This window comes from Piliocolobus tephrosceles, chromosome 3 (assembly GCF_002776525.5).
Source record: "Piliocolobus tephrosceles isolate RC106 chromosome 3, ASM277652v3, whole genome shotgun sequence".
Lineage (NCBI taxonomy): Eukaryota > Metazoa > Chordata > Mammalia > Primates > Cercopithecidae > Piliocolobus > Piliocolobus tephrosceles.
The window spans coordinates 117,525,537-117,552,727 of NC_045436.1; the positions used below are offsets into that span (position 1 = coordinate 117,525,537).

Here is a 27,191-nt window from a genome sequence, read left to right on the forward strand (position 1 = left end):
ACCATAAATTTTGCCATACAAAATTCATTTTGCCAACGAATAAATTCTTTAGGCTTTGAGTCTTGGTAGAATAACAAATATAAACACACTTCTGGTTATGAATGCAGATGCTCTAAATTTTCCCTAAATTAATGTTTTTGAAAGCATTATATTGTATATTTTGAAAAAGTATCAAAGAGATGAAACTGCTACTTTTCTAACATTGCTAAACAAAAAATGCTTTTTGAATTTAAATATACTTACTGCTCAATTTGTAATCATGTCACTGTGTATGTACAGTTACCTGTTGCTGCAATAAATACAACCAACTACACAACCTTCAAGACGTACAGTATTTGTTGTTGTTGTTTTTCCTCAAAAGTCTCCTGGGAATTCTGCTAATATGAAGTGGGCTTGGTTGGGCTCATCTATGCATCATTGGTCTGCTATAGTGTAGGGAAAAGAAAGAGAGATCAGACTGTTACTGTGTCTATGTAGAAAGGGAAGACATAAGGAACTCCATTTTGACCTGCATCCGGAGCAATTGCTTTGCCCTGATATCCTGTTAATCTGTAACTCTGCCCCAATCTTGAGCTCACAAAAACATGTGTTGTATGGAATCAAGGTTTAAGGGATCTAGGGCTGTGCAGGATGTGCCTTGTTAACACAATGCTTACAGGCAGTATGCTTGGTAAAAGTCATCACCATTCTCTAGTCTTGATAAACCCCGGAAAGCTGGGTATTGTCCAAGGTTTCTCCACATGTGATAGTGTGAAATATGGCCTCATGGGATGGGAAAGACCTGACCGTCCCCTAGCCCGAACCTGTGAAGGGTCTGTGCTGAGGAGGATTAGTAAAAGAGGAAAGCCTCTTGCAGTTGAGATAGAGGAAGGCCACTGTCTCCTGCCTTTCCCTGGGAACTGAATATCTCGGTATAAAACCTGATTGTACATTTGTTCAATTCTGAGATATCAGGAGAAACACCACCCTGTGGCAGGAGGTGAGACATGTTGGCCGCAATGCTGCCTTATTATTCTTTAGTCCACTGAGATGTTTGGGTGGAGAGAAACATAAATCTGACCTATGGGCACATCCAGGAATAGTACCTTCCCTTGAACTTATTTGTGACACAGTTTCCTTTGCTCACATGTTTTCTTGCTGACCTTCTCCCCACCATCACCCTGCTCTCCTACCACATTCCTCTTCCTGAGATAGTGAAAATGGTAATCAATAAATACTGAGGGAACTCAGAGACCGGTGCTGGTGCAGGTCCTCTTTATGCTGAGCGCCGGTCCCCTGGGCCCACTTTTCTTTCTCTATACTTTGTCACCGGGTCTCATTTCTTTTCTCAGTCTCTTGTCCCACCTGATGAGAAACACCCACAGATGTGGAGGGGCTGCCCCCTTCGCTATGGGCTGGCTTTGCTAATTTCACCTGGCCTCTCTCACACATCTGGGGCTTTGATTGAGACAACTGGTCTGAGTCAGCTCTGCTCCATGTGGTTCCACAAGTCTCATCCTCTAACAGGCCAGCTTGTGCATATTCTCATGATAAAGGCAGTGGAGCAAGAAAGAATCACAAAGCCTCAACTGGAGTACCATCACTTTTTGTCGGGGGGGAAAAAAGTCACATGTGCAGCCCAGATTAAAGGGATCAGGAAGATTTCATGTCTTTATGGAAGAAGCTACAATTTCACATTGAAAAGGACAGAGATATGGGAAAGAATGAAGAATCATGACCATTTTTTTTTTTTTTACAATCTATTACAGTATGCCTACTCTTGAATGAATTTAAAACATTATGAAATTATAAAGTCAATTTGTGAAAAGTTTAATTGATTAAGTTGCAATCAGTGTTTCCAGAGAAATTCAAATTGGAAGATTTTGTTTTATTACTTTACAGTTATGGAGCAAATCTTTAGAGGCATCTTAATTATTTATGGACATTTAACAAAATTGTGATCCTACCAAGAAGAGTAAAAAGAGCTGTGGTATTTTTCCTTGGCCTTCATGAAAAAGTAAAATATAATGACTTTCTATACTACCTTGAGCTTTCAGATGAGTGTCCTTTATGTAAAAGTAATGCTGATTAAACATAATCTAGCTGCTAGTATATTTAGCCTCAAAAATAACATACACCTAAAATAGTTAAATAATTATGGCTCATGTGGAAAGAAATACTTCAAAAAAAAAAAAAAAATGAGTACCAAAGAGTTCCAACAGATTATGCAATGCCTAATCACTTTATTTGCATATTTGCAAAACCATTTTCTACATTCATATATTTTAGTAATAATTTCTTTTTTCTGTCCTTATTTATCTGTCTATTTACTTATTATTTTGCTTTAAGTTCTGGGATACATGTGCAGAACATGCAGATTTGTTACATAGGTATACATGTGCCATGGTGGTCGCTACACCTATCAACCCATCATCTAGGTTTTAAGCTCTGTGTGCATTAGGTATTTGTCCTAGTGCTCTCCCTCCCCTTGCCTCCCACCCCCTCGACAGGCCCCAGTGTGTGATATTCCCCTCCCTGTGTCCATGTGTGCTCATCGTTCAACTCCTACTTATGAGTGAGAACATGAGGTGTTTGATTTTCTGTTCCTGAGTTAATTTGCTGAGAATGATGGTTTCCAGCTTCATCCATGTTCCTGCAAAGAAATACTTACATATACCAGGCATTATCATACAGTAAGTGTGAACTAACTCTTAAAAATCTCTGAGGTAGGGAGATTAGCTACAGTTCAAAACTGTCACAACTGAGGCACAGAGAAATTGGGCACCCTGCCAAAGGTCATAGAAATAGCAGGTGGAGGAACCTGGCTCTGAATCCAGGTGATATGGCTCCAGAGCTTCAAAGCCCATTCTCTTAACCACTATGTCACTTGTCTAGTGACAGATTAGCACGTCTCAGACTTTAATCTTCCTGTATCGCAGGGCTGGAAACAAGTAACTTTCTTTAGTTCTGGGTTAGATCCAATAGCAAAAAGCAGTTATGAGATTTGGAAGGTGAAAGACAGGCAGAAAGCTCTACTTTGCTCCTCCAGCAGTGACAGTCAGATCTACGAGCTTCAGCAGATAGAAAGTCTTTCACTAACCTCCAGGTGCTCTGCAAATCATGACTGTCAGTGCTGCAGTGAAGACACTGGTTCTACACCTTCCTGTTTTTTTCTAGAACTTGATAGAGGTTTCTAAAACCTACGGCCAGCAGCAGCTTTCCCTGATCTTTGATCCTCCAATATTTCTAATGCTTTGGTGAGCACATATACTCTGAATTAAATGACTTTCTGCTGTTGAAACTCTCCTTTAAGAGACAGTTGACTGATATTGTGTAGGGTACATAAATGGCTTCCAGTGAAAAATGTGATATTTGTAATCTCTAACATGCAGTGGCAAAAAAGCTACTTAAATTATTGCAGGGTTTTTAATAGAATGAAATGTCCATTAAAGGCAAGTTTCAGAATGAACATCTCAGCAGCTACTAAATGGGGACTTTAGTAGAAAAATGATGATGAAGGGGACTCAGGTGGGTTGTCTTCTGACCTCATTGGAAAAATCCCGACATAATAATAAGAATGACAAGCTCAGCATTTTAAATTCTCAGCTCAACGTCTATATATATATACACATTGTTTTCCCCAAAGGTTCAGAATTTAATATACTGGTTTATGTAACTGGAATAAATCTGTTTTCTTGATTCATTAAATTCAACATTAATCTACATTAAATAAAATTATATTCTTTTACACTTTTGTTATAATATTGAGGAGGGAATCTACCTCTTCACTGTATCCCTAGGAGGGCCCAGAGATCTTTCTATTTTATCAAAGCATTGGGAAATGAATTGGTCAATGAAGTGCCAGCATCCTTGAATATGGTTATATTCTGAAATCAGTAGATATATAATGGCTGGAGATGGCGTCATTGAAAGAGGCTCCTTGATTACAATAGGCATTATGGAATCCTGGACAGACAGACACTTAACTGTCAGACAAAGGTGAGTGTACTTATTCTAATGGGAGGCAGGTTGAATAAGGTAATAAGAACGTCTGACGCACAGATTATTATAAAATGTTACTGACTCAAGAATTGAAGTAGGTGTACTTTCTACTAAAGTTATACTTTAGGAATAAAGATTGGAAGTCAGTCTCAAGTCACTACAATGGAAAACTATAGTCTCTCATCCAATTTTTGACCAGAACCATTCACAGGCATAAAATCTCTTTAATAAAGCGGAAGCTGGATCCACTTAAGAAAGCATCATGCATCACTGCCTCAAATATTTCCATAGGTATTTTAATAAAGGAAACTGCAGTTAATTATTAAAGTGATAATTCTCTGGGGGGAAAAATAACCAGGTTTTTCAGGATTTGTGATCATTGCTAATGTGTACATTCCCAGATTAATTCTGGGTCACAAGTTATAGTGGAGGCTTATAGAGGTCAGATAGTAATAGAACATTAGCCTGAGTCTGTCTCACAGTAGACCCAGTAGGTCTGCATACATGCCATGCTCTTTTCTTCTCTTGGTGACTAAATATTAATATAAGTTGGAATATCCATACTGAGCAATTAGAAGAAACCCCACTTTGGTTCCCTGTACCATAGAGTTAATACTATAAGAATAGGAAGAGCCAAGGTAAAGACCCTGTAATTTTCTTCTCCCAACCAAGATAGTAAACCAAAAGCAATTACTGTATCACTGGGGCATTACAGAGGTTAGTGCCATCATCAAAGATTTCAAAGACACAGAGTTGTTGATTCCTCTTACATCCCTGTTAAATTGCCTATTTAAGAAAATAGACAGGTCTTGGAAAATGACAGGGACTTACTGTAAATTTAAATCCCATAGTACAGAAGCCCCTAGAATCTGGTGTGCAGCTCTTAGTCTGACAAATAGGTTTTCTCCATGCAAACTATCAAACGAGTCAAAAAACTAATTTGTTTTCACTGTGCAGAGATAGTAGTATATATTTTACCTCAGCACTATGTGAAACTATGTCTTTTCTTTAACTTTGTCATAATCTATCTTACAGGGACCTTGCCCATCTTGTCATTACACTGGTCTACTAAATCAATGAAATCATATTAATCAGACCCAGGGAGCAGAAATTAGCTAATTCATGAGATACCTTGATGAAACACATGAGTACTAGAGAATAGGAGATAATCCTCACACACACAAAAATAGTAACTTGCCACCTGAATAAAGTTTCTAGGAGAACAGTGGTCTATGGCTATAATAGTTATTCCCTCCAAAGGGAAAGACAGTTCCATTAATTTGCACCTCCTCAGCAACTAAGAAGTACTGCACTTGATGGGCTTATTTGGCTTATATGAACAATATTTTGTAATGGATTTACTGGTGTATTTGCTGAAGGTTTATAGTTTTAGCTTATATGTTTACATTTGTGTTCCATTTCAATTTAATTTTTGTGTATGGTGTAATATAAGAGTTAAGGTTAATTTTTTATAGGGATATTTGATAGTTTCAGTATCATTTATTAAAAAGATTAGCCTCTTCTAATTGAATTATCTTGGATCCATTGTCTAAAATAAATTGACCATATTAGTGTGGGTCTATTTCTGTACTGGTGATTGTGTTCTGTTTGTCTACATGGCCATGCTTACACCAATAACACAGTCGCAATTACTGTAGTTTACAGCAAATCTTTAAACCAAGTAGTCTAGTCAAACTTGTTCATTTAAAAACATTGTTGTTTCTTTTAGGTTGTTTGCTTTTCCATATACATTAATAGCTTGTTATTTTCTTCAAAAAAGCATGCTGAGATTTTTTTGGATTGAATCTGATTGAATAGATCTCAATGATATCTATAGATCAACTGAATCTATAGATCAATTTTAGAGAATAAAAATCTTAATAATATTGAGTTTCCCATAAATGTATACTCAAAATATGAACATGCTATTCAATACTATTTATGATTTTAAAAACTGGAGAAAAGGGAATTTGAGAAAGGAGATACATACAAAACATACAGTTACTATAGTAATCAATGGCAAAATGATTGAATACTGTGCTCTTAGATAAGGAAAAGGCAAAGATGTCTGTTCTTTCTGTTTCAACACTGTACTGGAGATATAGCCAGCTCATTAGGAAAAAAAGTATATTAAAGACATACAGATCAGAAAGAAGGAACTAAAACTGTCTTTATTGGCATAATGCATGACTGTGTACATATAAAATCCTGAATCTATATGAAAGTCATCATAAATAATAATTTAGTAAGTTCTCATGATATAAAGTCAATTTACAAATAATAATTGTATTTCTATATAGTGGCAATGGATAACCCAAAAGTAAAATTTTTTAAAGTACTTGATTTATCATAAATAAAAAACTAAAATACATGGAAACAAATTTAAGAAAAAATGTATAAAATGCATACACTTAAAACTATAAAACGTTGTTGGTGGATATGAAAAATCACCTTTCTTATAGAATTTCCAGTACTATTTATAGTATTTTTGTTCCTAGGGTAAACTTTCTCTTTCTGGGGACAATTTTAGTTCACTCATAGGCTCTCTGTTCTCTGATTATCTCCTCCATGCTATTTTCTTTCCCCCAGATCCACTTTTGTCTCCACAAAGCCTGGGGATCTGGGAATTTGAGAAACATATCTGCTTGAAATCAGTATTTATTGTTGTTGTCATTATTATTGTTTTCTATTTACAGATAACTTGGTTTGAAGTTGTTGACAAAATAAGTCAAATTCTGTAAAATATTTGAAGAGATTTATTCTGAGCCAAAGCCAAGGACCATTGCCAATGACACAGCCCAAGGACGTCTTGAGAACATGTGCCCAAGGTGGTTGAGCTACAGCTTGGTTTTATGTATTATAGGGAGGCACACAATATCAGTCAATACATGTAAGATGTACACTGACTGGTCCGGAAAGGCAGGACAACTTGAAGCAAGGGGTAAAGGTGTTCTAGGTCATAGGTGGATTCAAAGATTTTCTGATTGTCAGTTGGTTGAAAGAGTTAAGTTATTATCTAAGAACTGAAATTAATAGAAAGGAGTGTCTGGTTAAGATAAGGGGTTGTAGAGAGCAAGATTTTTATCATGAAGATAAAGCCTCCAGGTTCAAAGAGAATAGAATGTAAGTGTTTCTTATTAGACTTAAAAAGGTGCCAGACTCTTAGTTAATCACTCCTAGATCAGGGAAAAGACCCGAAAAGGGAAAGGGATTCTCTACAGAATGTAGATTTTTCCCACAAGAGACAGTTTTGCAGGGCCTTTTCAAAATATGTTGAAGAAATATATTTTGAGGTACAATACTTTGATTTCCTCCAGGGCCTGCTATTTGTCACGTCACGCTATACTAGAGTCGGATTGAAATTTGGTATTTTATTGCTACAAAGAGTCTGTTTTGTCAGTCTTAAGGTGTCAGTTTTAAGGTTAATGCTGTTCAGTTGTGCCCGAATTGTAAAGGGAGGAGTGTATAATGAAGCACGTACAACCCCCCTTCCCATCACAGACTGAACTAGTTTTTCAGGTTAACTTTTGAATGCCCTTAGCAAAAAAGAGGGTTCCATTCAGTTGGTTAGGGGGCTTAAAATGTTAATTTTGGTTTATATAGTACTCTGCCTTCTGGCTAATGTCAATGGCAAAGGATTTGTGTGACATTATTTGTTCTTGGTATGTATAGTTTGGAGATTGAGACTTACAGCCCTCCATGTGTTCACTAACATGGGTAATCTCAAAACTCCTTTGATTAGAATATTTATGAAGGATTAGGGTATTCATTACATAGGCATGATTTATTAAATCATTGGCCATTAATGCTTAAATCAACCTCAAGCCCCTCTCCCGTCCTTGGAGGTTTGGATGGAAGTGCTAAAGGCTCCACCCTTCTAATCATGGTGTTGGTTTCCCTCACAACCAGTAACCCCACCCTTAGGGGCTTTCCACAAGTCACTTCATTGACAGAAATTCAAGTATAGATGAATGGGGCTTGTTATGACTAGCAAAAGATTATCCTTTCACATTTTTAGAAGTTGTGTCAAGAGCCAGGAACAAAAACTAATTGTATTATAATAAAAGGTGCTCCTATGGCTTTTACCACTAGCACTTACAAGAGTTTCAGGAGGTCTGACTAGGAGCTGGGAAAGAAGATCAAAATGTGTGTACTTATTCTATCACAGTATCTCAATAGATATTTGGAATTTTTGAGATAAATATGAATTTATAACACCTAAGACAGCATTGCCTGTGGATCATAGCTTTGTAAGGTGATCTCTTAGTTGGTATACCATATCATACCCAAGGCTACAATTACAGCAGGTTTTTGAAATTCTCCCACCAAACATTTTCCAGCTGTCTAAACACCAAACAACATATTCTGCAAATCAATGGCAGTCTGTTTTCTACAGCTTTAGCCTAAAGATTATTTTCTAGGCCGTTTTATACATTTTTTTAACAGAATAACCACCCTGCAAAATTCTATTTCACTATATCTTGGCAAGCTAAATTTAAATATTGTTCACACTGAATGTAGTGGAACACACATGTGTCTTTTATGAGGACACTAAGTTGATGCTCCTTTGTAGATTCACCAAAAGACAACCAAAGACACAACACAGCCTTGGCATTGATTGCAAAAGATGCTATTTATTAAATGTACTTTGGCTTCTGTTTCCAAATGATAATTTTCAGAGGACAAGTTCTCTTAATAAAAGTAAGTTCTACGTTCAAACAGTTCTATTTTTAAAGTTTCGTCCTTATTATTCACTTTCAGAGAAAACAATCCAATTATGCTGTGTAATAGAGCAGTAAAACCATCAAACACAACGGTAAAAGGTAGGTTTGAAAAATCAGGGAATGAGAACTTTCTTCCTTTTCCTTATTGGAAAATTCATTGATATTGACTACCCTACATATCTTCTTTCACAGGATCTTCAAAAGTTGTGAACTAGGATAGATGATAGTATTCTAAAACAGACACTGCATTAACTGGCAGAACAAGAAACATGACTCCTCATTGTGGCTCTACAAGCAATATAACTACTTGCAAATTTTAATATGATCTGTGAAATTAGGAAAAAGATTACATTCTAACTCTAAAACTTCACAATAATTCCAACAAAACTCATGCTTACTGAGAAGTAGTAGAAAAATATTGGAAAAAAAAGATAAAGGAAGAAGTTATTTCATATTTTGACCACATTACCAAAGTATCATTAAAAAATATCAGTACTCATGTCACTTGGCACCAGCCACTCCATTTAAGATATAATTTTCTCACACAAGAAGCTATCCCCAAGTAATTGTAAATAGTTAATATAGATGTTTCTCTTTTGTATATCTTTAAGCATTTTGCTCATTTTGTCCATCAGATACTTCTTTCATTCCCACACAGGAGATCTACAATTTTACACAGGCATACATATTTTGTGAATTGGCCAAATTAACACTTGTGAGAAAATAAGAGGCCAAGAAAAATTAAGATTGCAATTTATGTTTTAAGAATCTTTATCTGATTAAAAATAGTTCATGATAATTGGAAAACAGAAAATATAAACAAAAAACCCAAAAACCAAATTACCCCCTCCTAGAGATAACTTATTCTCTACTCCTGAAATCTTCTCTTGGGTAAGTTGCCTGACTCCTCCTTCACTTCTTCAAGAATCAGGAACTTGGGTAAAAGAAACTAAACTTGAGTGTCTCTGGCCTTTCCGTTGCTCCCTATTGGATCTTGCTGCCAATAAGGTGCATATGCTCTCTGTGTATTTATGTACATGTGTGTATATATATGTCAGGGAGATGACCTGTACATATACATATGTGTGTGTGTGTAATATACATGTGTGTGTAATATATACACACATAATATAATATGAACTGTAATATATATGAACTTAGTCATCTCCCTGTAATGAGAGATTGAGTGGGGGAAATCTGTCAAATTTAGAAATAACTTTATTCCTTGCCCACAGTCCCTAGATACATTCTCAAATAGTTAGTTTCAACAGAAATAAAATTGATATTTTGATGTCTATATGTTTGCATCTATCCTAAATGTAAGCATATATATTTCTGCGTCTATCTCTAAATAGCTCCAAATTCAGATGGGTAGAAAGAAGGTTACTATTTGAAATACTCTGAAAGACCCAACTATTATTAACATATATGAAGATATTTCTATAATTTTTATTCATTTATTACTCATTTAGGATCTTCTGCTGTGACTTAAACACAATACTCATGCTTAACAGTTTGCATTAAGCTAATAATCCTGTATAAAAGACAAAACATTGAGCAAGTAATCACAAGGATTATGAGTTCTGTGATTTGGGAAACCTGAGCAGTGGGGCAAAGTAGATCAGGGAGAGCTAAACCAGATCCCAGACTGGGCATGCACACTTGGAAAAGCGTTAAATCAAAACCTTAGATATGAGATGCTCACAGTGCAGACTAGGGGCACATTGCTAGAATTGCAATCAGTAGAGACCCAAGTTAGCCCTGGGCAGTGAGCTCATGGAGGATGCTTCAGGACCATCACCAGAAACCATTCTGCCCTCCTACAGCTCTGGGCCTATGATGGAAGGGGCAACCTCGGTGATATTTGAAATGCCTTCAGGGTTTTTCTTCCATGGTCTTGATAAATAGCACCTGGCTTTTATCCATATTAATCTCTTTAGCAATTGTCACTTGGCCACATCCTTAGTGTTCACTTCTGAAATTTTCTTTTTTTCTTTTTAAATTACTTACATAACTAAGCTGTGAATTTTCCAAATCCTTTCACTCTGTTTCCTGTTTTATTATAAGTTCTTTATTGAAGTCATCCCTCACATCTCACTGTATATGGTTAAAAGCAGCCATGCAGCAGCCTGAATGCTTTGCTGCTTGGGTATATCTTCCGCCAGACATCTTAGTTCATCACTTCTAAGCTCTGCATTCTGCAAAGCCCTCAGGCTTTGGGCACAATTCAGTCAAGGTCTTTACAACTGTAAAACAAGGATGGACTTTACCCCAGTGTCTAAAACATTGTTCTTAATTTCCCTCTGAAACCTCATCAAAATGGCCTTTACCATTAATATTTTAATCAGCCTTCTGGTCACCACCCCTTATGTAATCTCTAAAAAGTTTCACGTTTCCCTACAGCTCTCCTCTTGTTTGGATCCCTTACCAGAGTTGCTTGCAATGCTACATTCATAGCAATCTAGGCTTTTTCTAGCCTGCTCCTCCAAATTCTTCCAGCCTCTACCCATTATCTAGTTTCACTGCTTCCACCTTTCCAGCACTTTGCTATAACAACAGCATCACTTTTCAATACGAATAGTATGTCTTTTTTTCTGCTGTTATAGTAGAGTACCACACACTAAGTAACTTATAAAGGACAGAAATTTATTTGGCTCATGGGTCTGGAGGCTGGGAAGTCCAAGAGGATGGTGCCAGCATCTGGTGAGGGTCATCCCACTATGGAAGGGTAAGCAAGCATGTGAGACATAGAGAACAAAAGGGGGCTGGCCTAATCTTTTTATCAGGAACCCACTCCTGCAATAACTTGCCCACTTCTGCAATGATGGCATTAATCCACTCATGAGGGTGAAACTCCCATGACTTAATCATCTGTTAAAGGCCCCAGTTAGTAAAAATATTATATTGGCAATTAAATTTCAACATGAGTTTTGGAGGGAGCTCTCAAACCATAGCATTATCTATATTTTACAATGCTGAAGCAGGAAAAGTATAAGTAACTATCCAAAGTTATGACAGGGCCAGTACTCAAATCTATCCAGTCTTTTCATTTAACCAAATCATGGCAGCTGTTTTTTTTTTTTTTTTTTTTTTTTTTTTTTTTTTTTTTTTTTTTTTGCCTACCTGTGGTATTTACCACATGATTATATTACATATTACTTTCCCATTCTTTAATTAATGGTTTAATTTTTTCATTATTTTATTATAAATAATACTGCAATAAACATCTTTATACATATCTCCTTATGCATATATAGGGCAAATACATTTGTAATTGTATGAAATCAGATTGCTTTCCAAAGTGACCAAAGCGAGTAAAAATTTTCATTACTCCACACCCTTATCAATACACACAGTTCCCAACATTCAAAGGTTTAACTTAGGATTTTTCTACTTCATGATCATATGAAAGCCATATGCATTCAACAGAAACCATACTTTGAGTACCTATACAACCATTACTTTTTCTCTTTTCAGCGCAGCATTCAATAAAGTACATGAGATATTCAAACTTTATTATAAAATATGTATTGTATTAGGATGATTTTTGCCCAAGTGTAGGCTAATGTAAGTTTTCTGAGCATGTTTCAGGTAGGCTAAACTAAGCTACAATGTTCAGAAGGTTAACTGTACTAAATGTATTTGGGAATTGCAACATTTTCAACTTAACCATGGGTTTATTATACATCATAAACTCAGCAACATCTGTACTTGGCTGCTCAGATATCCTGAGCAAAAGGAACAAAGGCAAAAGTATCACACCATCCTATTTAAAAATATATTATAAGGCTATAGTAACCAAAAGAGGAATGGTATTGGTATAAAAATAGACACATAGACCAATGGAACAGAATAGAGAACCTGGAAATACACTCCCTGCTGTGGGAATGTAAATTAGTATAGCCATAATGGAAAACAATGTGGAAATTTCTCAAAAGCAAGTGTAAATAGAATATCATTCAATCCTGCAATCACTACTGTGTATTTATCCAAAGGAAACAAAATCAGTATATCAGGTATTTACAGCGAACTGATTTTTGACAAAGGGACAAGAACATACATCGGGGAACAAACAACCTCTTCAATAAATGGTACTGGGAAAGTTGGATATCCGTATGCAGAAGAACGAAACTGAACCCGTATCCTTCACCATAGGCAAATATCAACTCAACATGAAATAAAGACTTAAATCTAAGATTTAAAACTATAAAATGACTAGAAAAAATAGGGAAAACAATACAGAACATTTGTCTAGGCAGAGATTTTATGGCTAATACCTCAACACAGGCAACAAAACCAAAAATAGACAAATGGGATTAGTACGAGCTAAAAAGCTTCTTCTGCATAGCAAAGGAAAATAATGAACATAGTAAAGAGACTCTGCTGAATGGAAGAAAATAATTGTGAACTATTCATCCAAAAAGGCACTAAAATCCAGAATATACAAGGAATGAAACAACTCAACAGAAAAAAAATAATAATCCCAGTAAGAAGTGGGCAAAGAACATGAATAGAGATTTCTTGAAAGAAGATATACAAATGGCCAGTGGCTATATGAAAAAAAAAAAGCTCAACATCACTAATCATTAGGAAAACGCAAAACAAAACCACAATGAGATATCGTCTTACCCTAGTTTGAATGGCTACTATTAAAAAGACAAAAAATAACCAACACTGGTGAGAATGTGTATAAAAGGGAACACTGTTGAAAGAAATCACAGATGACATAATCAAGGAGAAAAACGTTCCATGCTCATGGATTCAAAGAATCAATATTGTTAAAGTAGTGCTGGGATAACTGGCAAACCACATACAGAATAGCGAAATTAGACCCCTACTTCTCACCGTATAAAAAAAGTAACTCAAGGTGGATTAAAGACTTAAATGTAAGACCTAAAACTATAAAAATCCTAGAAGAAAACATTGGCTGTATTAGTTTATTCTCATGTTGCTATAAGGACATATTCAAGACTGGGTAATTTATAAAGGAAAGAGGCTTAATTAATTCACAGTTCTGCAGGAGTGGGGAGGCTTCAGGAAACTTACAATCATGGTGGAAGGGGAAGCAAACATGTCCTTTTTCACATGGTGGCAGCAAGAAGAAATGCCAAGCAAAAGGGGGAAAAGTCCCTTATAAAACCATCAGATCTTGTTAGAATTCACTCACTATCATGTGAACAGCATGGAAGTAAGTGCCCCCATGATTCAGTCACCTCCCACCAGATCTCTCTCACTACACATGGGGATTTGGGGAACTACAATTCAAGATGAGATCTTGGTGGGGACACAGCCAAACCATGTCATTCTGCCCCTGACCCTCCCAAATCTCATATCCTCACAATTCACAACACAATCATGACCTTCCAACAGTCCCCTAAAGTCTTGACTCATTCCAGCATTAACTCAAAAGTCGAAGTCCAAAGTCTCATCTGAGACAAGGCAAGTCCCTTCCACCTATAAGTCTATAAAAATCAAAAGCAAGTTGGTTACTTCCTAGATACAATGGGGTGCAGGAATTGGGTAAATACACCATTTCACATAGGAGAAATTAGCCAAAACAAAGGTGCTACAGGTCCCATGCAAGCCTGAAATCCAATAGGGATTAAACCTTAAATTACCAAAATTATCTCCTTTGACTCCATGTCTCACATCCAGGTCACACTGATGCAAGAGGTAGTCTCCCATGGCCTTGGTAAGCTCTGCCCCTGTGACTTTTCAGGGTACAGCCCCCTTACTGACTGCCTTCATGGGCTGACTTTGAGTGTCTGCACCTTTTCCAGGTGCATGGTGCAAGCTGTGCAAGCTGTCAGTGAGTTTACCATCTGGGGTCTAGAAGACAGTAGCCTCTTCTCATAGGCTTACTAGGCAGTGCCCCAGTGGGGACTCTGTGTCAGGGCTCCAACCTCACATTTCCCTTCTGCACTACCCTAGCAGAGGTTCTCCATGAGGGTTCCGTCTCTGAAGCACACCTCTGCCTGGACATCCAGGCACTTCCATACATTCTCTGAAATCTAGGTGGAGGTTCCCAAATCTCAATTCTTATCTTCTGTGCACCTGCAGGACCAACACTACATGGAAGCTAATAAGGATTGGGACTTACACCCTCTGAAACCATGGCCCAAACTGTACATTGACCCCTTTTAGCCGTGATTGGAGTGGCTGGGACACAGGGCACCAAGTCCCAAGGCTGAACACAGCAGGGGGGCCTGGATCTGGCCTAAGAAACCATTTTTCCCTCTTAGGCCTCTGGGCCTGTGATGAGAGGGCTGCCCTGATGTGCCCTAGAGATGTTTTCCCCATTGTTTTCATGATTAATATTTTGCTCCTCATTACTTATGCAAATTGCTGCTGCTGGTTTAAATTTCTTTTCAGGAAATGGATTTTTCTTTTCTACCTCATAATCAGGCTTCATATTTTTTAAACCGTTTATGCTCTGCTTTCTCTTGAATGCTTTGCCACATAGAAATTTCGTCTGCCAGATGCCCTAAATCATCTCTCTCAGGCTGAATGTTCCACAGATCTGTAGGAAGGGGGCAAAATGCTGCCAGTCGCTTTGCTAAAGCAAAACAAGAGTCACTTTTGCTCCAGTTCCTAACTAGTTCCTCATCTCAATCTGAGATTACCTCAGTCTGGGCATTATTGTCCGTATCACTATCAGCATTTTGATGAAAGTCATTCAACAAGTCTCTAGGAAGTTCCAAACTTCCCCACATTTGTTATATTCTACTGAGCCCTCCAAACTGTTCCACCCTCTGCCACTTACCAGGTTCCAAAGTTGCTTCCACATTTTTGGCTACCGTTTTAGAAGCACCCCATTCTGGGTACCAATATACTCTACTAGTCCATTTTCACGCTGGACTAGTGGATGCAAACATTCCCTTTTTCACATGGCAGCAGCAAGAAGAGCCAAGCAAAAGGGGGGAAAGCCCCTTATAAAGCCATCAAATCTCATAAGAACTCACTATCACAAGAACAGCAGGACACATGGGGTTATGAGAACTGTAATTCAAAATGTGATTTGGGTGGGGGACACAGCCAAGCCATATTATTGGCCATGGCAAGGAATTTATAAACCTCAAAAGCAATTGCAACAAAAACTGACAAGTGAGACTTTAGTTAAACTAAAGAGCTTCTGCACAACCAAGAAAACTCTCAATGAAGTAAACAGACAACCTACAGAGTGGGAGAAAATATTTGAAAACTGCATCCAACAGAGGTCTAATATCCACAATCTTTAAGGAGCTTAAACAAATCAAGAAAAAAAAAAAAAAAAAACTCCATTAAAAAGTGAGCATAGGACATGAGTAGACGCTTGTCAAGAGAAGACATACAAGCAGTCAACAAACATATGAAAAAAATGCTCAACACCACTAAACAACGGAGAAATGCAAATCAAACCACAGTGAGATATTATCTCACACCAATTAGAATGGCTACTACTAAAAAGAACAGATGCTGATGAGGTTGTGGAGAAAAAGGAATGCTTACATACTGTTGGCGGGAGAGTAAATTAGTTCAGCCACTGTGGAAAACAGTTTGGAGATCTCTTAAAGAACTAAGGATAGAACTACCATTCGAACCAGCAATCCCATTACTTGGTATATATGCAAAGGAAAATAAATCATTCTACCAAGAAGACACTTGCACTCATATATTCATTGCAGCACTATTCACAATGATAAAGACATGAAATCAACCCAGGTGTTCATCAACAGTGGTTTGGATTTTAAAAATATGATACATATACACCATGTAATACTATGCAGTTATAAAAAAGAACAGCATCATGTACTTTGCAGCAACATGGATACACCTGGAAGCCATTATCCTAAGCAAATAATTGCAGAAACAGAAAACTAAATATCGCATGTTCTCACATATAAGAGGGAGCTAATCATTGGGAACACATGGATATAAAGATGGGAACAACAGACACTAAGGAATACAAGAAGGGGAAGGGAGGAAGGGAGCAAGGGTTGAAAAATTATGTATTGAATACTTTGCTCACTACCTGGGTAATGGGTTCAACTGTACCCCAAACCTCAGCATCACACAATATACCTTTGTAACAAACCAGCACATGTATCCCCTGAATATAAAATAAGTTAAAAATTTTTAAAAAGTAGTCATTCTTAATATTAGCAATAGCACCTAGAAATGTAAATGAATATATCTAAATATATATATACACATATTTTACAGCAGTGACTAAAATGTAGCATATATATATAAAAATAAATTTAACAGGAAAAAGATGGAATATAAAATAATGACATAAAAAATAAAACCCCATTGAAATATGTTTAAATTTCTTTAAAATTGAACAACATGCTCAATTTTTGGAAGAGAAATTTTAATAATTTATAAGTCATCTCCCCAAATTAATATATCAATTTAATATAACATCATTTAAAATATGTATATACAAACAGTTCATTTGGTAAAAATATTTGCAAAGCAGTGACAGGATTTGTTTTGGAATATTATTTTTAAAAGTTCAGAGGGAAGAAAATGTGCCCAAGAAAAGCTAAGAACATTTGTGGAGAAAAACAGTAAAGAAATATGCTTTTTAGGATATCAGAAATATAATCTATGGCAAATATAATCAAAACAATTTGGTGTTGCCATAGAAATGGAGAAATTGGTCAGTGAAACAGAATCAAGGATACAAATATAGATCCCATTATACATGAGATTTTAAAATATGTCAAAAGTGGATTTTCAATTCGAAGGGGAAGAATGAAATATTTAGTAAGCTGTTTGGAAGAAGTGAAGGTTGGCTCACTATTTATGGGCATGTGTTTTAAAACTCCACTTGAATTAAAAACCAATGCTAAAATTTTTAAAAATAAAAATCCTTCAATAAAATCTAGAAGACTACATGTCTAATGTAGTAATAAGAAAAATCATATTAATCAACACTGGAATCCAAAATGTATACAATAAAAATTAAATATATTGTCTATAAATAGTTTGTGCACAATAAAGTTATGAAGAAAGGCAGCAGACGATACGGAAAACATTTATTATATATGATAAGCATTAATAATTACAATATTCAAAGAACATAGAAATTGAGAAAAATACTAACATCTCAGTAAAGTGGGCAAGAATATTAATAAATGATTTACATAAGAAGTCCAAACATCTGAAGAATATAAAAATATATTTAACTTCACAAGTAGTTAAGAAATTCAAATTAACAACTAATAATATAAACAGTTACAACACCTATTGCTGTAAGGACATGAGTAAAGAACAGTGTCATAGTCTTCTAGTAAAAATGTAAATAACTGTAGTACTTAGAAGGCAATAAGGCAATATACATTAAAATTGAAAAATACCTTTGCTCTATAAAATAGCTTTTAAATAATTACTTTTATTGTAGCCTTATTATATGACAAAACCCAACAAAATAGAAATCTCTGGAAACAAAGTGAATGTTTATCAAAAAGGGAATGGTTGAATTTGTTTCTTATTATCCATATCATGTTATATTATATATAGCCATTTAGAATTGAATTTTATCCATAACAATCGACATGGAGGGATTTCCACAAGGAAATCATGAGTAAGAAAACAAGGTGTGTATATTTTTTAAATGATGACAAAAAGATTGATTTGAATGTGTATATATGTGAATGGCTATAAGAGTAGTTACAAATCTAACGTAATAGAACCCAGTTAAAATTGGTTACCTGTAACACGGAAACAGAAGAGAAGAGGTGGACAGAGGCAATTAAGAAAGGAAATTTAAAAATTAAGAATTAAAAAAGAACATTATGATGTAATTTAGTTTAGGCACTTATACAAAATTATATCTCTATATATGTATATATTTTCAAAATATATTTTAAAGATGAAAAATCATGCCAATTAAAATAATGGAATGGGTGTTTATGGTTTTAGGTCTAACAATTAAGTCTTTAATCCATCTTGAATTAATTTTTGTATAAGGTGTAAGGAAGGGATGCAGTTTCAGCTTTCTACATATGGCTAGCCAGTTTTCCCAGCACCATTTATTAAATAGGGAATCCTTTTCCCATCTCTTGTTTTTGTCAGGTTTGTCAAAGATCTGATGGTTGTAGATGTGTGGTATTATTTCTGAGGGTAGGCAATACCATTCAGGACATAGGCATGGGCAAGGACTTCATGTCTAAAACACCAAAAGCAATGGCAGCAAAAGCCAAAATTGACAAATGGGATCTAATTAAACTAAAGAGCTTCTGCACAGCAAAAGAAACTACTATCAGAGTGAACAGGCAACCTATAGAATGGGAGAAAAATTTTTGCAATCTACTCTTCTGACAAAGGGCTAATATCCAGAATCTACAAAGAACTTAAACAAATTTACAAGAGAAAAACAAACAACCCCATCAAAAAATGGGCAAAGGATATGAACAGACATTTCTCAAAAGAAGACATGCATACAGCCAACAGGCACATGAAAAAATGCTCCTCATCACTGGCCATCAGAGAAATGTAAATCAAAACCACAATGAGATATCATCTCACACCAGTTAGAATGGCAATCATTAAAAAGTCAGGAAACAACAGGTGCTGGAGAGGATGTGGAGAAATGGGAACACTTTTACACTGTTGGTGGGACTGTAAACTAGTTCAACCATTGCAGAAGACAGTGTGGCGATTCCTCAAGGATCTAGAACTAGAAATACCATTTGACCCAGTCATCCCATTACTGGGTATATACCCAAAGGATTATAAATCACGCTGCTATAAAGACACAGGCTACACATGTGTTTATTGTGGCACTATTCACAATAGCAAAGACTTGGAACCAACCCAAATGTCCATCAATGATAGACTGGGTTAAGAAAATGTGGCACATATACACCATGGAATACTATGCAGCCATAAAAAGGGATGCATTTATGTCCTTTGTAGGGACACGGATGCAGCTGGAAACCATCATTCCCAGCAAACTATCGCAAGGACAGAAAACCAAACACCGCATATTCTCACTCATAGGTGGGAATTGAACAATGAGAACACTTGGACACAGCAAGGGGAACATCACACACCAGGGCCTGCCGTGGGGTGGAAGGAAGGGGGGAGGGATAGCATTAGGAGATATACCTAATGTAAATGACGAGTTAATGGGTGCAGCACACCAACATGGCACATGTATACATAGGTAACAAACGTGCACGTTGTGCACATGTATCCTAGAACTTAAAGTATAATTTAAAAAAAAGAAAAAAAGAGAGAAAATAATGGAATGGGTAATGTAACTTAAATAAAAAGTAAATGTTGTGCTACTTTTTATTTTAGTTTTTCCTAGTACTTAGATCCAGATTATTCTTTGGAACTAACATATACAGATACTATGGAACCTGAATGTATATTAAAATGGTGCAGTGATAGCTTTTTCAATTTTTTTTCCATATTAAAGGAAAAAATATATAGACTTATTGGTATTTTAGCTAAGGTAGGATCAACAGAAAAGAATTAGAAACAGGAATGAATCATGGGGGCAACTTAAGGTTGAAGTTTTAGCTACTTGTCTGTACCTATAAAAAGATGCAGGAGAATCTAATACGTAAATGGATGTAAAATTTTCACAGAACAAATATTTGCTGAGTATCTACTATGTGCTAGACTCTGTTCTAGGCACTGAGGCCAGCAATAAATATGAAAGTATAGTGTACATCTCTCATGGAACTTATATTTCATTTTGGGAAATAATATCATTGATAAGTGAACACATAAATGGAGATAGTCTCCACTAGCAAGTGGGCTTTGACACAAATCAGACAATACTGTGATGACCAGCAGTGTGGAGAGGCGTTCCAGACCCAAGATGAAAGGACTTAAAGAACCCCTCCCACGCAGCTCTGAGAGGGACGATTCCCAGGCAGGGAGAACATCAGGTGCAAAAACTATAGTTGAGAATGAGCTTGGCATGTTCAAGGCTCGAGAGTCTAAAAGGAGGAAAAAAGAGATGAGAGCTGAGGATAGGGACAGTGAGAAATTGTAAGGCTTTGGATACTGTAGAATCTTCAAGCTGGGCACTAATTCTGTAGGTGAACATGAATTAGAATTTACTAAAACCTAGATAATCAAAATATCAAGAAAAGTAAGCTCAGGATATTGGCCAAGCTCATGCTGGTCTTTGATACTTCTGTGTTAAGGGAAGCACAGGGCCACTAGTTTTGAAAGAAGCATATATCACAGAAATTACTTAATGTAGTTTTTCCAGCTGAAAAAACAGCAGGAACAAAGGGAACTCCCTCAAACAGGGAAGATTTTAGCCAAAGGCTTCTAAGCCTTAAGTAACACTGATATAAATGATATAAATGGCTACCCAAGGACAAAAACAAACAAAGAAAACACTTTGCATACCTGTGGAGGATGGGGAATTCCAGACAGAAGAGGAGATCATGAGTAAGGAGAAAGAGAAACGCAAGGCTGTAAACTCTGCTGAGAGAGTTGTCTATTGTAAATGAGATACAGCATCCTTACAAAGAGTGGAAGGTGTGATCCTAGAGAGACCCCACATTCAGTTTATTATCAGTGTGCCAAGAATGCAAGGACAGGAAGTAAAATGGGAAGGAAAATTTAGAGACTTTAAATGAGACCCCCACTTTTTTTTTTTTCTTTTTTTTTTTTTTACAAACAAGATTTTGCTCTGTTGCCCAAGCTGGAGTGCAGTGGCACAATCATGGCTCACTGCAACCTCAACCTCCAGGGGTCAAACGATCCTTCCACCTTAACCTTAACCTCCTGAGTTGCTGGAACTACAGGTATGTGCCACTATGACCAGCTAGCTTTTTTTGTTTGTTTGTGTTTGTTTGTTTGTTTGTTTTTAATTTGTAGGCACTGGCTCTCACTATGTTGCCTAGGCTGGTCTCGAACTGGGCTGAAGTGATCCTCCTGCCTCTGCCTGCCAAAGTGCTGGAATTACAGGCATGAGTGGCCTAAATGAGGTACCTTAAAGATTTTAAATGAGACTCCATACTTTAAGGGAAAGTAGGGGATTTGAGAGAAATCCTAAGCACCGCGAGTATCACCTCTTTGAATGTTTACATTTAGCAAGGAGATAGGGTGTTTGAGATGGCACTCTTGGTAAGATAAAGCAGTTTTTATAAGTCACAAACTCCCCCAAGATATGAGAATCATAAGGTCATGTGCAAGCACTTAATCTGAAATGTGTCCTTATTTCCTTGTACGTTTGCAGGTGGTAAATTCTAATATATACAACTATTTGATTTAGCTCGAATTCTGGTGAGGCTAAATTTAAGAAATATTTATCTTCTTACTATAATTTTTCTAAATACCTCCTGTCCAAGACAACACTTACGATTCTTAAGATTAGTCAGTCTATGGCTGCAAAATGGCAATGTGGATTGAGACTAATTTTTTTCATTATGGGAAATCATGAAAATAATTTTGACTCAGAATCATATATATACTATATATTTAAATGTATATATATTAGATATATATAATGTGTGTATACACACACACACACACACATACCACCCAAACCCAACTCCAGCCCACTAATCTGTGGTGGTACATTTCAAAAAGTTTCACGAATAACTCCGATGTTTCTTATTTCCACTTAGAAAAATCTTCATGAGGACTGTAATATTTATCTCTTCCTAGGTACATAGCTTTCATGTGGAAAGGATCAGTATAAAAAGAAATTGGTACGTTGATTGTAAGCTGTTGTTACTACATACTTGGGAGCCCTGCAGTGTAGAATTTAAGCACATGGACTGGGACACTACATGAGTTCATTATCCTGGTTCCTCAAACTAGTAAACATGTTTACTTTGGCAAATTATTTCTGAGCCTCAGTTTCTTTAAACACCAAAAACGGATTGTAAGCATACTCAATTTCTAAAATCATGAGGATTAAATGAGATAATGTATATGGTTACAGCTCACTTAAGTTTAGATATTTTGATCTCATTTGACTTTGGGAAATTATTGATGCTTTCTAAATTTTGTGGGAATGCAACCAGAACTATAATATTCTAATACGTTTAGTAAACCTTCCAGAATTCTGAAAATATGGATCAACTGAGACTTGTCTGAGGGACTAGAAAAAGGCTCATCCGTCCTAATGGCAGTTACTTTAGTCTGCAACTGCCACACGGAACCCAGACTCCATGTAGACACCTAAATAAGACTCTTACAATAGCCCAAGAAGAAAATAGTAAGAAATATACTTTCATAATATTTGAAAACTTTAAATTTTAAATGGAAATACAGTTGAAAGAGAACCAATTTTTTGACATTTCGGGAGTTATTTTGTTTGTTTCTTTTTTCTTTCTCTTTTCTAATTACTGGTGTGGTGTGATTTGGATTGTGCAATTATTCTGATGGTCATTATACGACCTAGCTGGTATGCTTAGCTGTAATAGAATCAAGCCTAGTTTGACATGGAAACCAGAATAGGACATGTCTTGTCATTCATGTGTGGCATTAAATTTAATATTTATGCTGTCCTGACTCACTTTGCCTTTTTGGGGGGACTAAACTATGGGAAGATATCAAGGAGGCATTCATACTATGCTTGAGCTCTGGACCTCTCTTTTCCTGGTCTCTGGTGCAAACTGTAGAAACTATACTGGGAATTGCCCACCTGCAGATGCAGGAGAGACTCCTCTGCTTTTAGCTCGTTTCCTCCCCTGCCACAGGCAGAAATCCCTTTAGATTTTTCAGATATGGGTGCGTTAAAAACATTCTTGTGCATCCCCTGTGTACCAGACACAGTATCCAGCACAATAGATCATTCTGTTAATTTCTTCTATTAGGCCATTTTATAGAGGAGGTGATGATGTCATAGAATTTCAGGGCCTTGCCTAAGGGCAGAAGCTCTCAAATGGCAAAGCAAAGATATATGAGCTTTCTCACTCTGGATCCTCTGCCCTCTACCATAGAAACAGAGAAATCTAGAGGGGTGAAAGGATTTTAGAAATCAAATTATAATTCATCCTTTTACATTTGAGGAATCTTAGACATGGAGAAGTTAAATGATTCGCCTGAGGCACAGAGCCAGTTAGAAGCCTGACTGGGAAGAAACCTAATTTCTTTACTTTTAGAAGTCTCGTATTTGAAAACTCCACAAAGCAAGGATACCAGACCCATTCCCAACAGCTGTCTGCTGTAGTGACCATTGCATCGTTTTGTATGGGTAGTATATTTCCATTTCCTTCTAGTCTAATGGAGTGAAAGTCTCCCTAAAGCCTTAATGTTCAGTTTCAAGAGAATTGGAAAATTCATTTAAGAACCAATTTATCCACAAAGCTAGAACTTAAAATCAAAGGGAAACAGAGAGGAAAGGAAAATTAACTGTTAACATCAGGTTAATGGTAAGCATAAAATTCACATGTTTAAGAGAACAATTTGTTAAGATTATTAAAATACTATATAAATATTGATATAGTTTGGCCGTGTCCCCACCCAAATCTTGTCTTGAATTGTAGTTCTTGTAATCCCCATGTGTTGCCGGTAGGGACCTGGTGGGAAGTAATTGAATCATGAGGGCAGTTACCGCCATGTTATTCTCATGATAGTGAGTGAGTTCTCATGAGATCTGCTGGTTTTATAGGGGGCTTTTCCCCTTTTGCTTGACACATCTCCTTCGTGCCATCACATGAAAAAGAACATGTTTGCTTCCCCCTCTGCCATGATTGTAAGTTTCCTGAGGCCTCTTCAGCCTGCAGAGCTTTGAGTCAATTAAATATTTTTCCTTCATAAATTACCCAGTCTCAGGCAGTCCTTTATAGCAGCATGAGAAAAGACTAATCCAGATATGTTTTAGGAATGGGAGATTGTATTTACCCCATTTTCTTTGAATGTGCTTGACAGTTTTAAAATATTTAGCTAAAATAAATGTCCTTTTTTCCATAATAAGGAGGGTAGTATTTACAAAATTATTATTTTTAAGTATCTGAAGTTTCAAGGCATGAAGTTGTCCTTATTTTGTGTTCCATATTACAGCTGGAAATCCATTTTAATGCAATGCAGTGAAAAGGTTTATAATATCACAGAGGCATTTGCATGGAATTCTCATAAAAAATCATACACACACACACATGCACACACACACACACACGCACATACACACACACACAGAGCCAAAGAACAACTACAATAAATAAACTGATACTTCAGGAAGAAATAATTCATTGGTTTATAGTGAATTCATATTTATTCAACCTATAGTCTTTGGCATCTGTAAAAGATAGTATTGGTGAGCAGTATGATTTATAGGAACTATGGGATAAAATAATCATACAAATAAAACAATGAATTTCTAATATATAATTTTAGATACTTTGTAATGTGTTCATAAAATGCACCAAGAATAAAACTGCCAGATAAAACAGACAAATAGATAGATGAAGCAAAAATAAGTTTAAGCCTCAAATGCTCTAAAGTTTTCTATAGACATGAAGAAATCATGGCTAGTAGAAAGATCTTATTGGGGTGTATGGATTTTGGAAAAACAAATATTGAGAAAAAGAATAGGATAGTGATATATTGTTATTATTGTTATTTTCAAGCAATAAAGCACATTTTTGATTAGTACAATAGCCAGTCTTTAATGTTAGTATGTGCCTTTAAATTCAGTGCAGTAAGTACTGTTACTGCACTATATTGCATCACTGTTTTATTAAATGATCAACCTATAGACGTTTTTAACAGATGAAATATTCTAATTGAATTCTGCATACAATTACCATTCTGTTGATGATAATGGCACTATTTTTGAGCATGTTATAGCCATTTTGCAAATTCAACCATAACTTAGATTCATCATTATTATAATTTTACTCAATTATTATGGTCTAATTAGAAATCCAGACGGAAACAAAACTATGTCCTTCACAGTTTACAAACCATTGATTTTTCCATTCTTTCTCTCATTAGTTGTTACCACTTGAAAGTTATTTGGATGTGAATGGAATTAGAAATTTAGATATATGTTTACAACAACTTTGCATATTTGGATTAAAAAAAGTAAACCAGCATCTTTGTATAATTCGTGTTATAATTAAGATTTAAAAAATAAATATTTCAAATATCTACAGTCTAGCTGAGGAGAAATGGGAAATGAACAAATGTATTTTTGGTATCTTTGTATAATTCTTGTTATAATTAAGATTTAAAAAAATAAATATTTCAAATATCTACAGTCTAGCTGAGGAGAAATGGGAAATGAACAAATGTATTTTTGGTTTTTAGTTAGTAGTTCTGTCTTTAACTGGAACGACAGCTTGAAGCAGATCATTTTCCTCTCCTCCAGACCCTAAATTTGACCTAGGGCAGCACTGTTGGAAAATGCCTGATGGTTTGGCAGAAGAACTAAAATGGTATTGTCTGGAAACCCTATCTCACTCCCGAAAGGGGATAAAACCTATCCAAACGCCTTAAATAAGGACTCTGGTGTTCTGGACGCAGCTCAGAAACCTCATTTTAGCTTTTCTAGCAAGTGGAAATGCACAGGATGAAGCCTCAGATACACAAAGATCACTGCTCAGAAGCATCACGAATGAAAACAGTTTAGAAACTCGCTAGCTTCAAACAGGCTAAGAAAATTCAACAAAGTTACAATACAGCCCTGGAGAGGGTTTGGGGGGAACTCTACGGTTAAGAAAGCGCCCCACATCCCTTGACCAGGTCCCTGCTTGGCAAGCCTGGGGTCACAGCCATCTGTGGTGCAGACATCCAGGGCAGAGAAGTCCCCCAATGTCGGGCCAGTGACCAAAGGGGTGCCTGTATAATTAGGAAGGGATTTGAAAAATCCAAGGTGTCAGTCCCCAATTGCTAATATGTATCATCCAGGCAAGCGTTAGGCATTAGAGAGGGATCGCGCCCTTACGCGGGGGCCCCCAGCCAAACTGGCCGATGCTGTTACCTCTCCCGGCGAGCCCTGTCGGCGGCGGGAACCAGACTCCACCAAGCCCGTCTGCAGCAACAGGTTCTGTCCCTGCTCTGGCTCCAGCTACTTTTCGCGGTCTGGCGGCTCAACCCCAGCCGAGGTCTGTCCGCCTCGGGCTCCCTGCTCCGCTCCAGGCTGCCCCGCCGCGGTGCAGGGCGCTGAGTGCTCTGCGCTCGCTCCCCGCCTCCCTGACCCCTTCAGATAAGACGTCACTCTCCAGGAAGCACCAGCTGACCGCTGGGGTTCCGAAGAAACTATTCATATCCCGCTAATGGGCACCCAGGTACATTCTTGTGAAACTCAGAATTCGAGTGCAGCAAAGAAAAGGAAGCATCAGTATGACTAGCATCATCGCCGTTACTTGCCTCCAGATCCTGGACAAGTGATTTAGCCTCTCTGTGCCTCAGTTTCCTCGTTTGTAAAATAGAGATGATGATGATATTAATCAGAAGGTAATCTGAAAATTATTTGTCTACGTGCAAAAGTGCCTGGAGTAATCTTGTACAAATTAAGCATTACACTAAACGTGAGCTATCATCATCTCTAAGGTTTTAATGGGACTGAGA

General features: G+C 36.7%; 1 protein-coding gene across 1 annotated transcript in view; it reads right to left on the reverse strand.

Moving 5' to 3' along the window:
• NPFFR2 (neuropeptide FF receptor 2) overlaps positions 1–26,887 on the reverse strand; it is a 100,433-nt gene extending 73,546 nt beyond the window's left edge. The window contains 2 exon segments of the mRNA XM_026446915.1: positions 26,602–26,749; positions 26,752–26,887. Coding sequence (XP_026302700.1) covers positions 26,602–26,749; positions 26,752–26,887 — 284 coding nt within the window.
• Between the last annotated feature and the right edge of the window lie 304 nt (positions 26,888–27,191).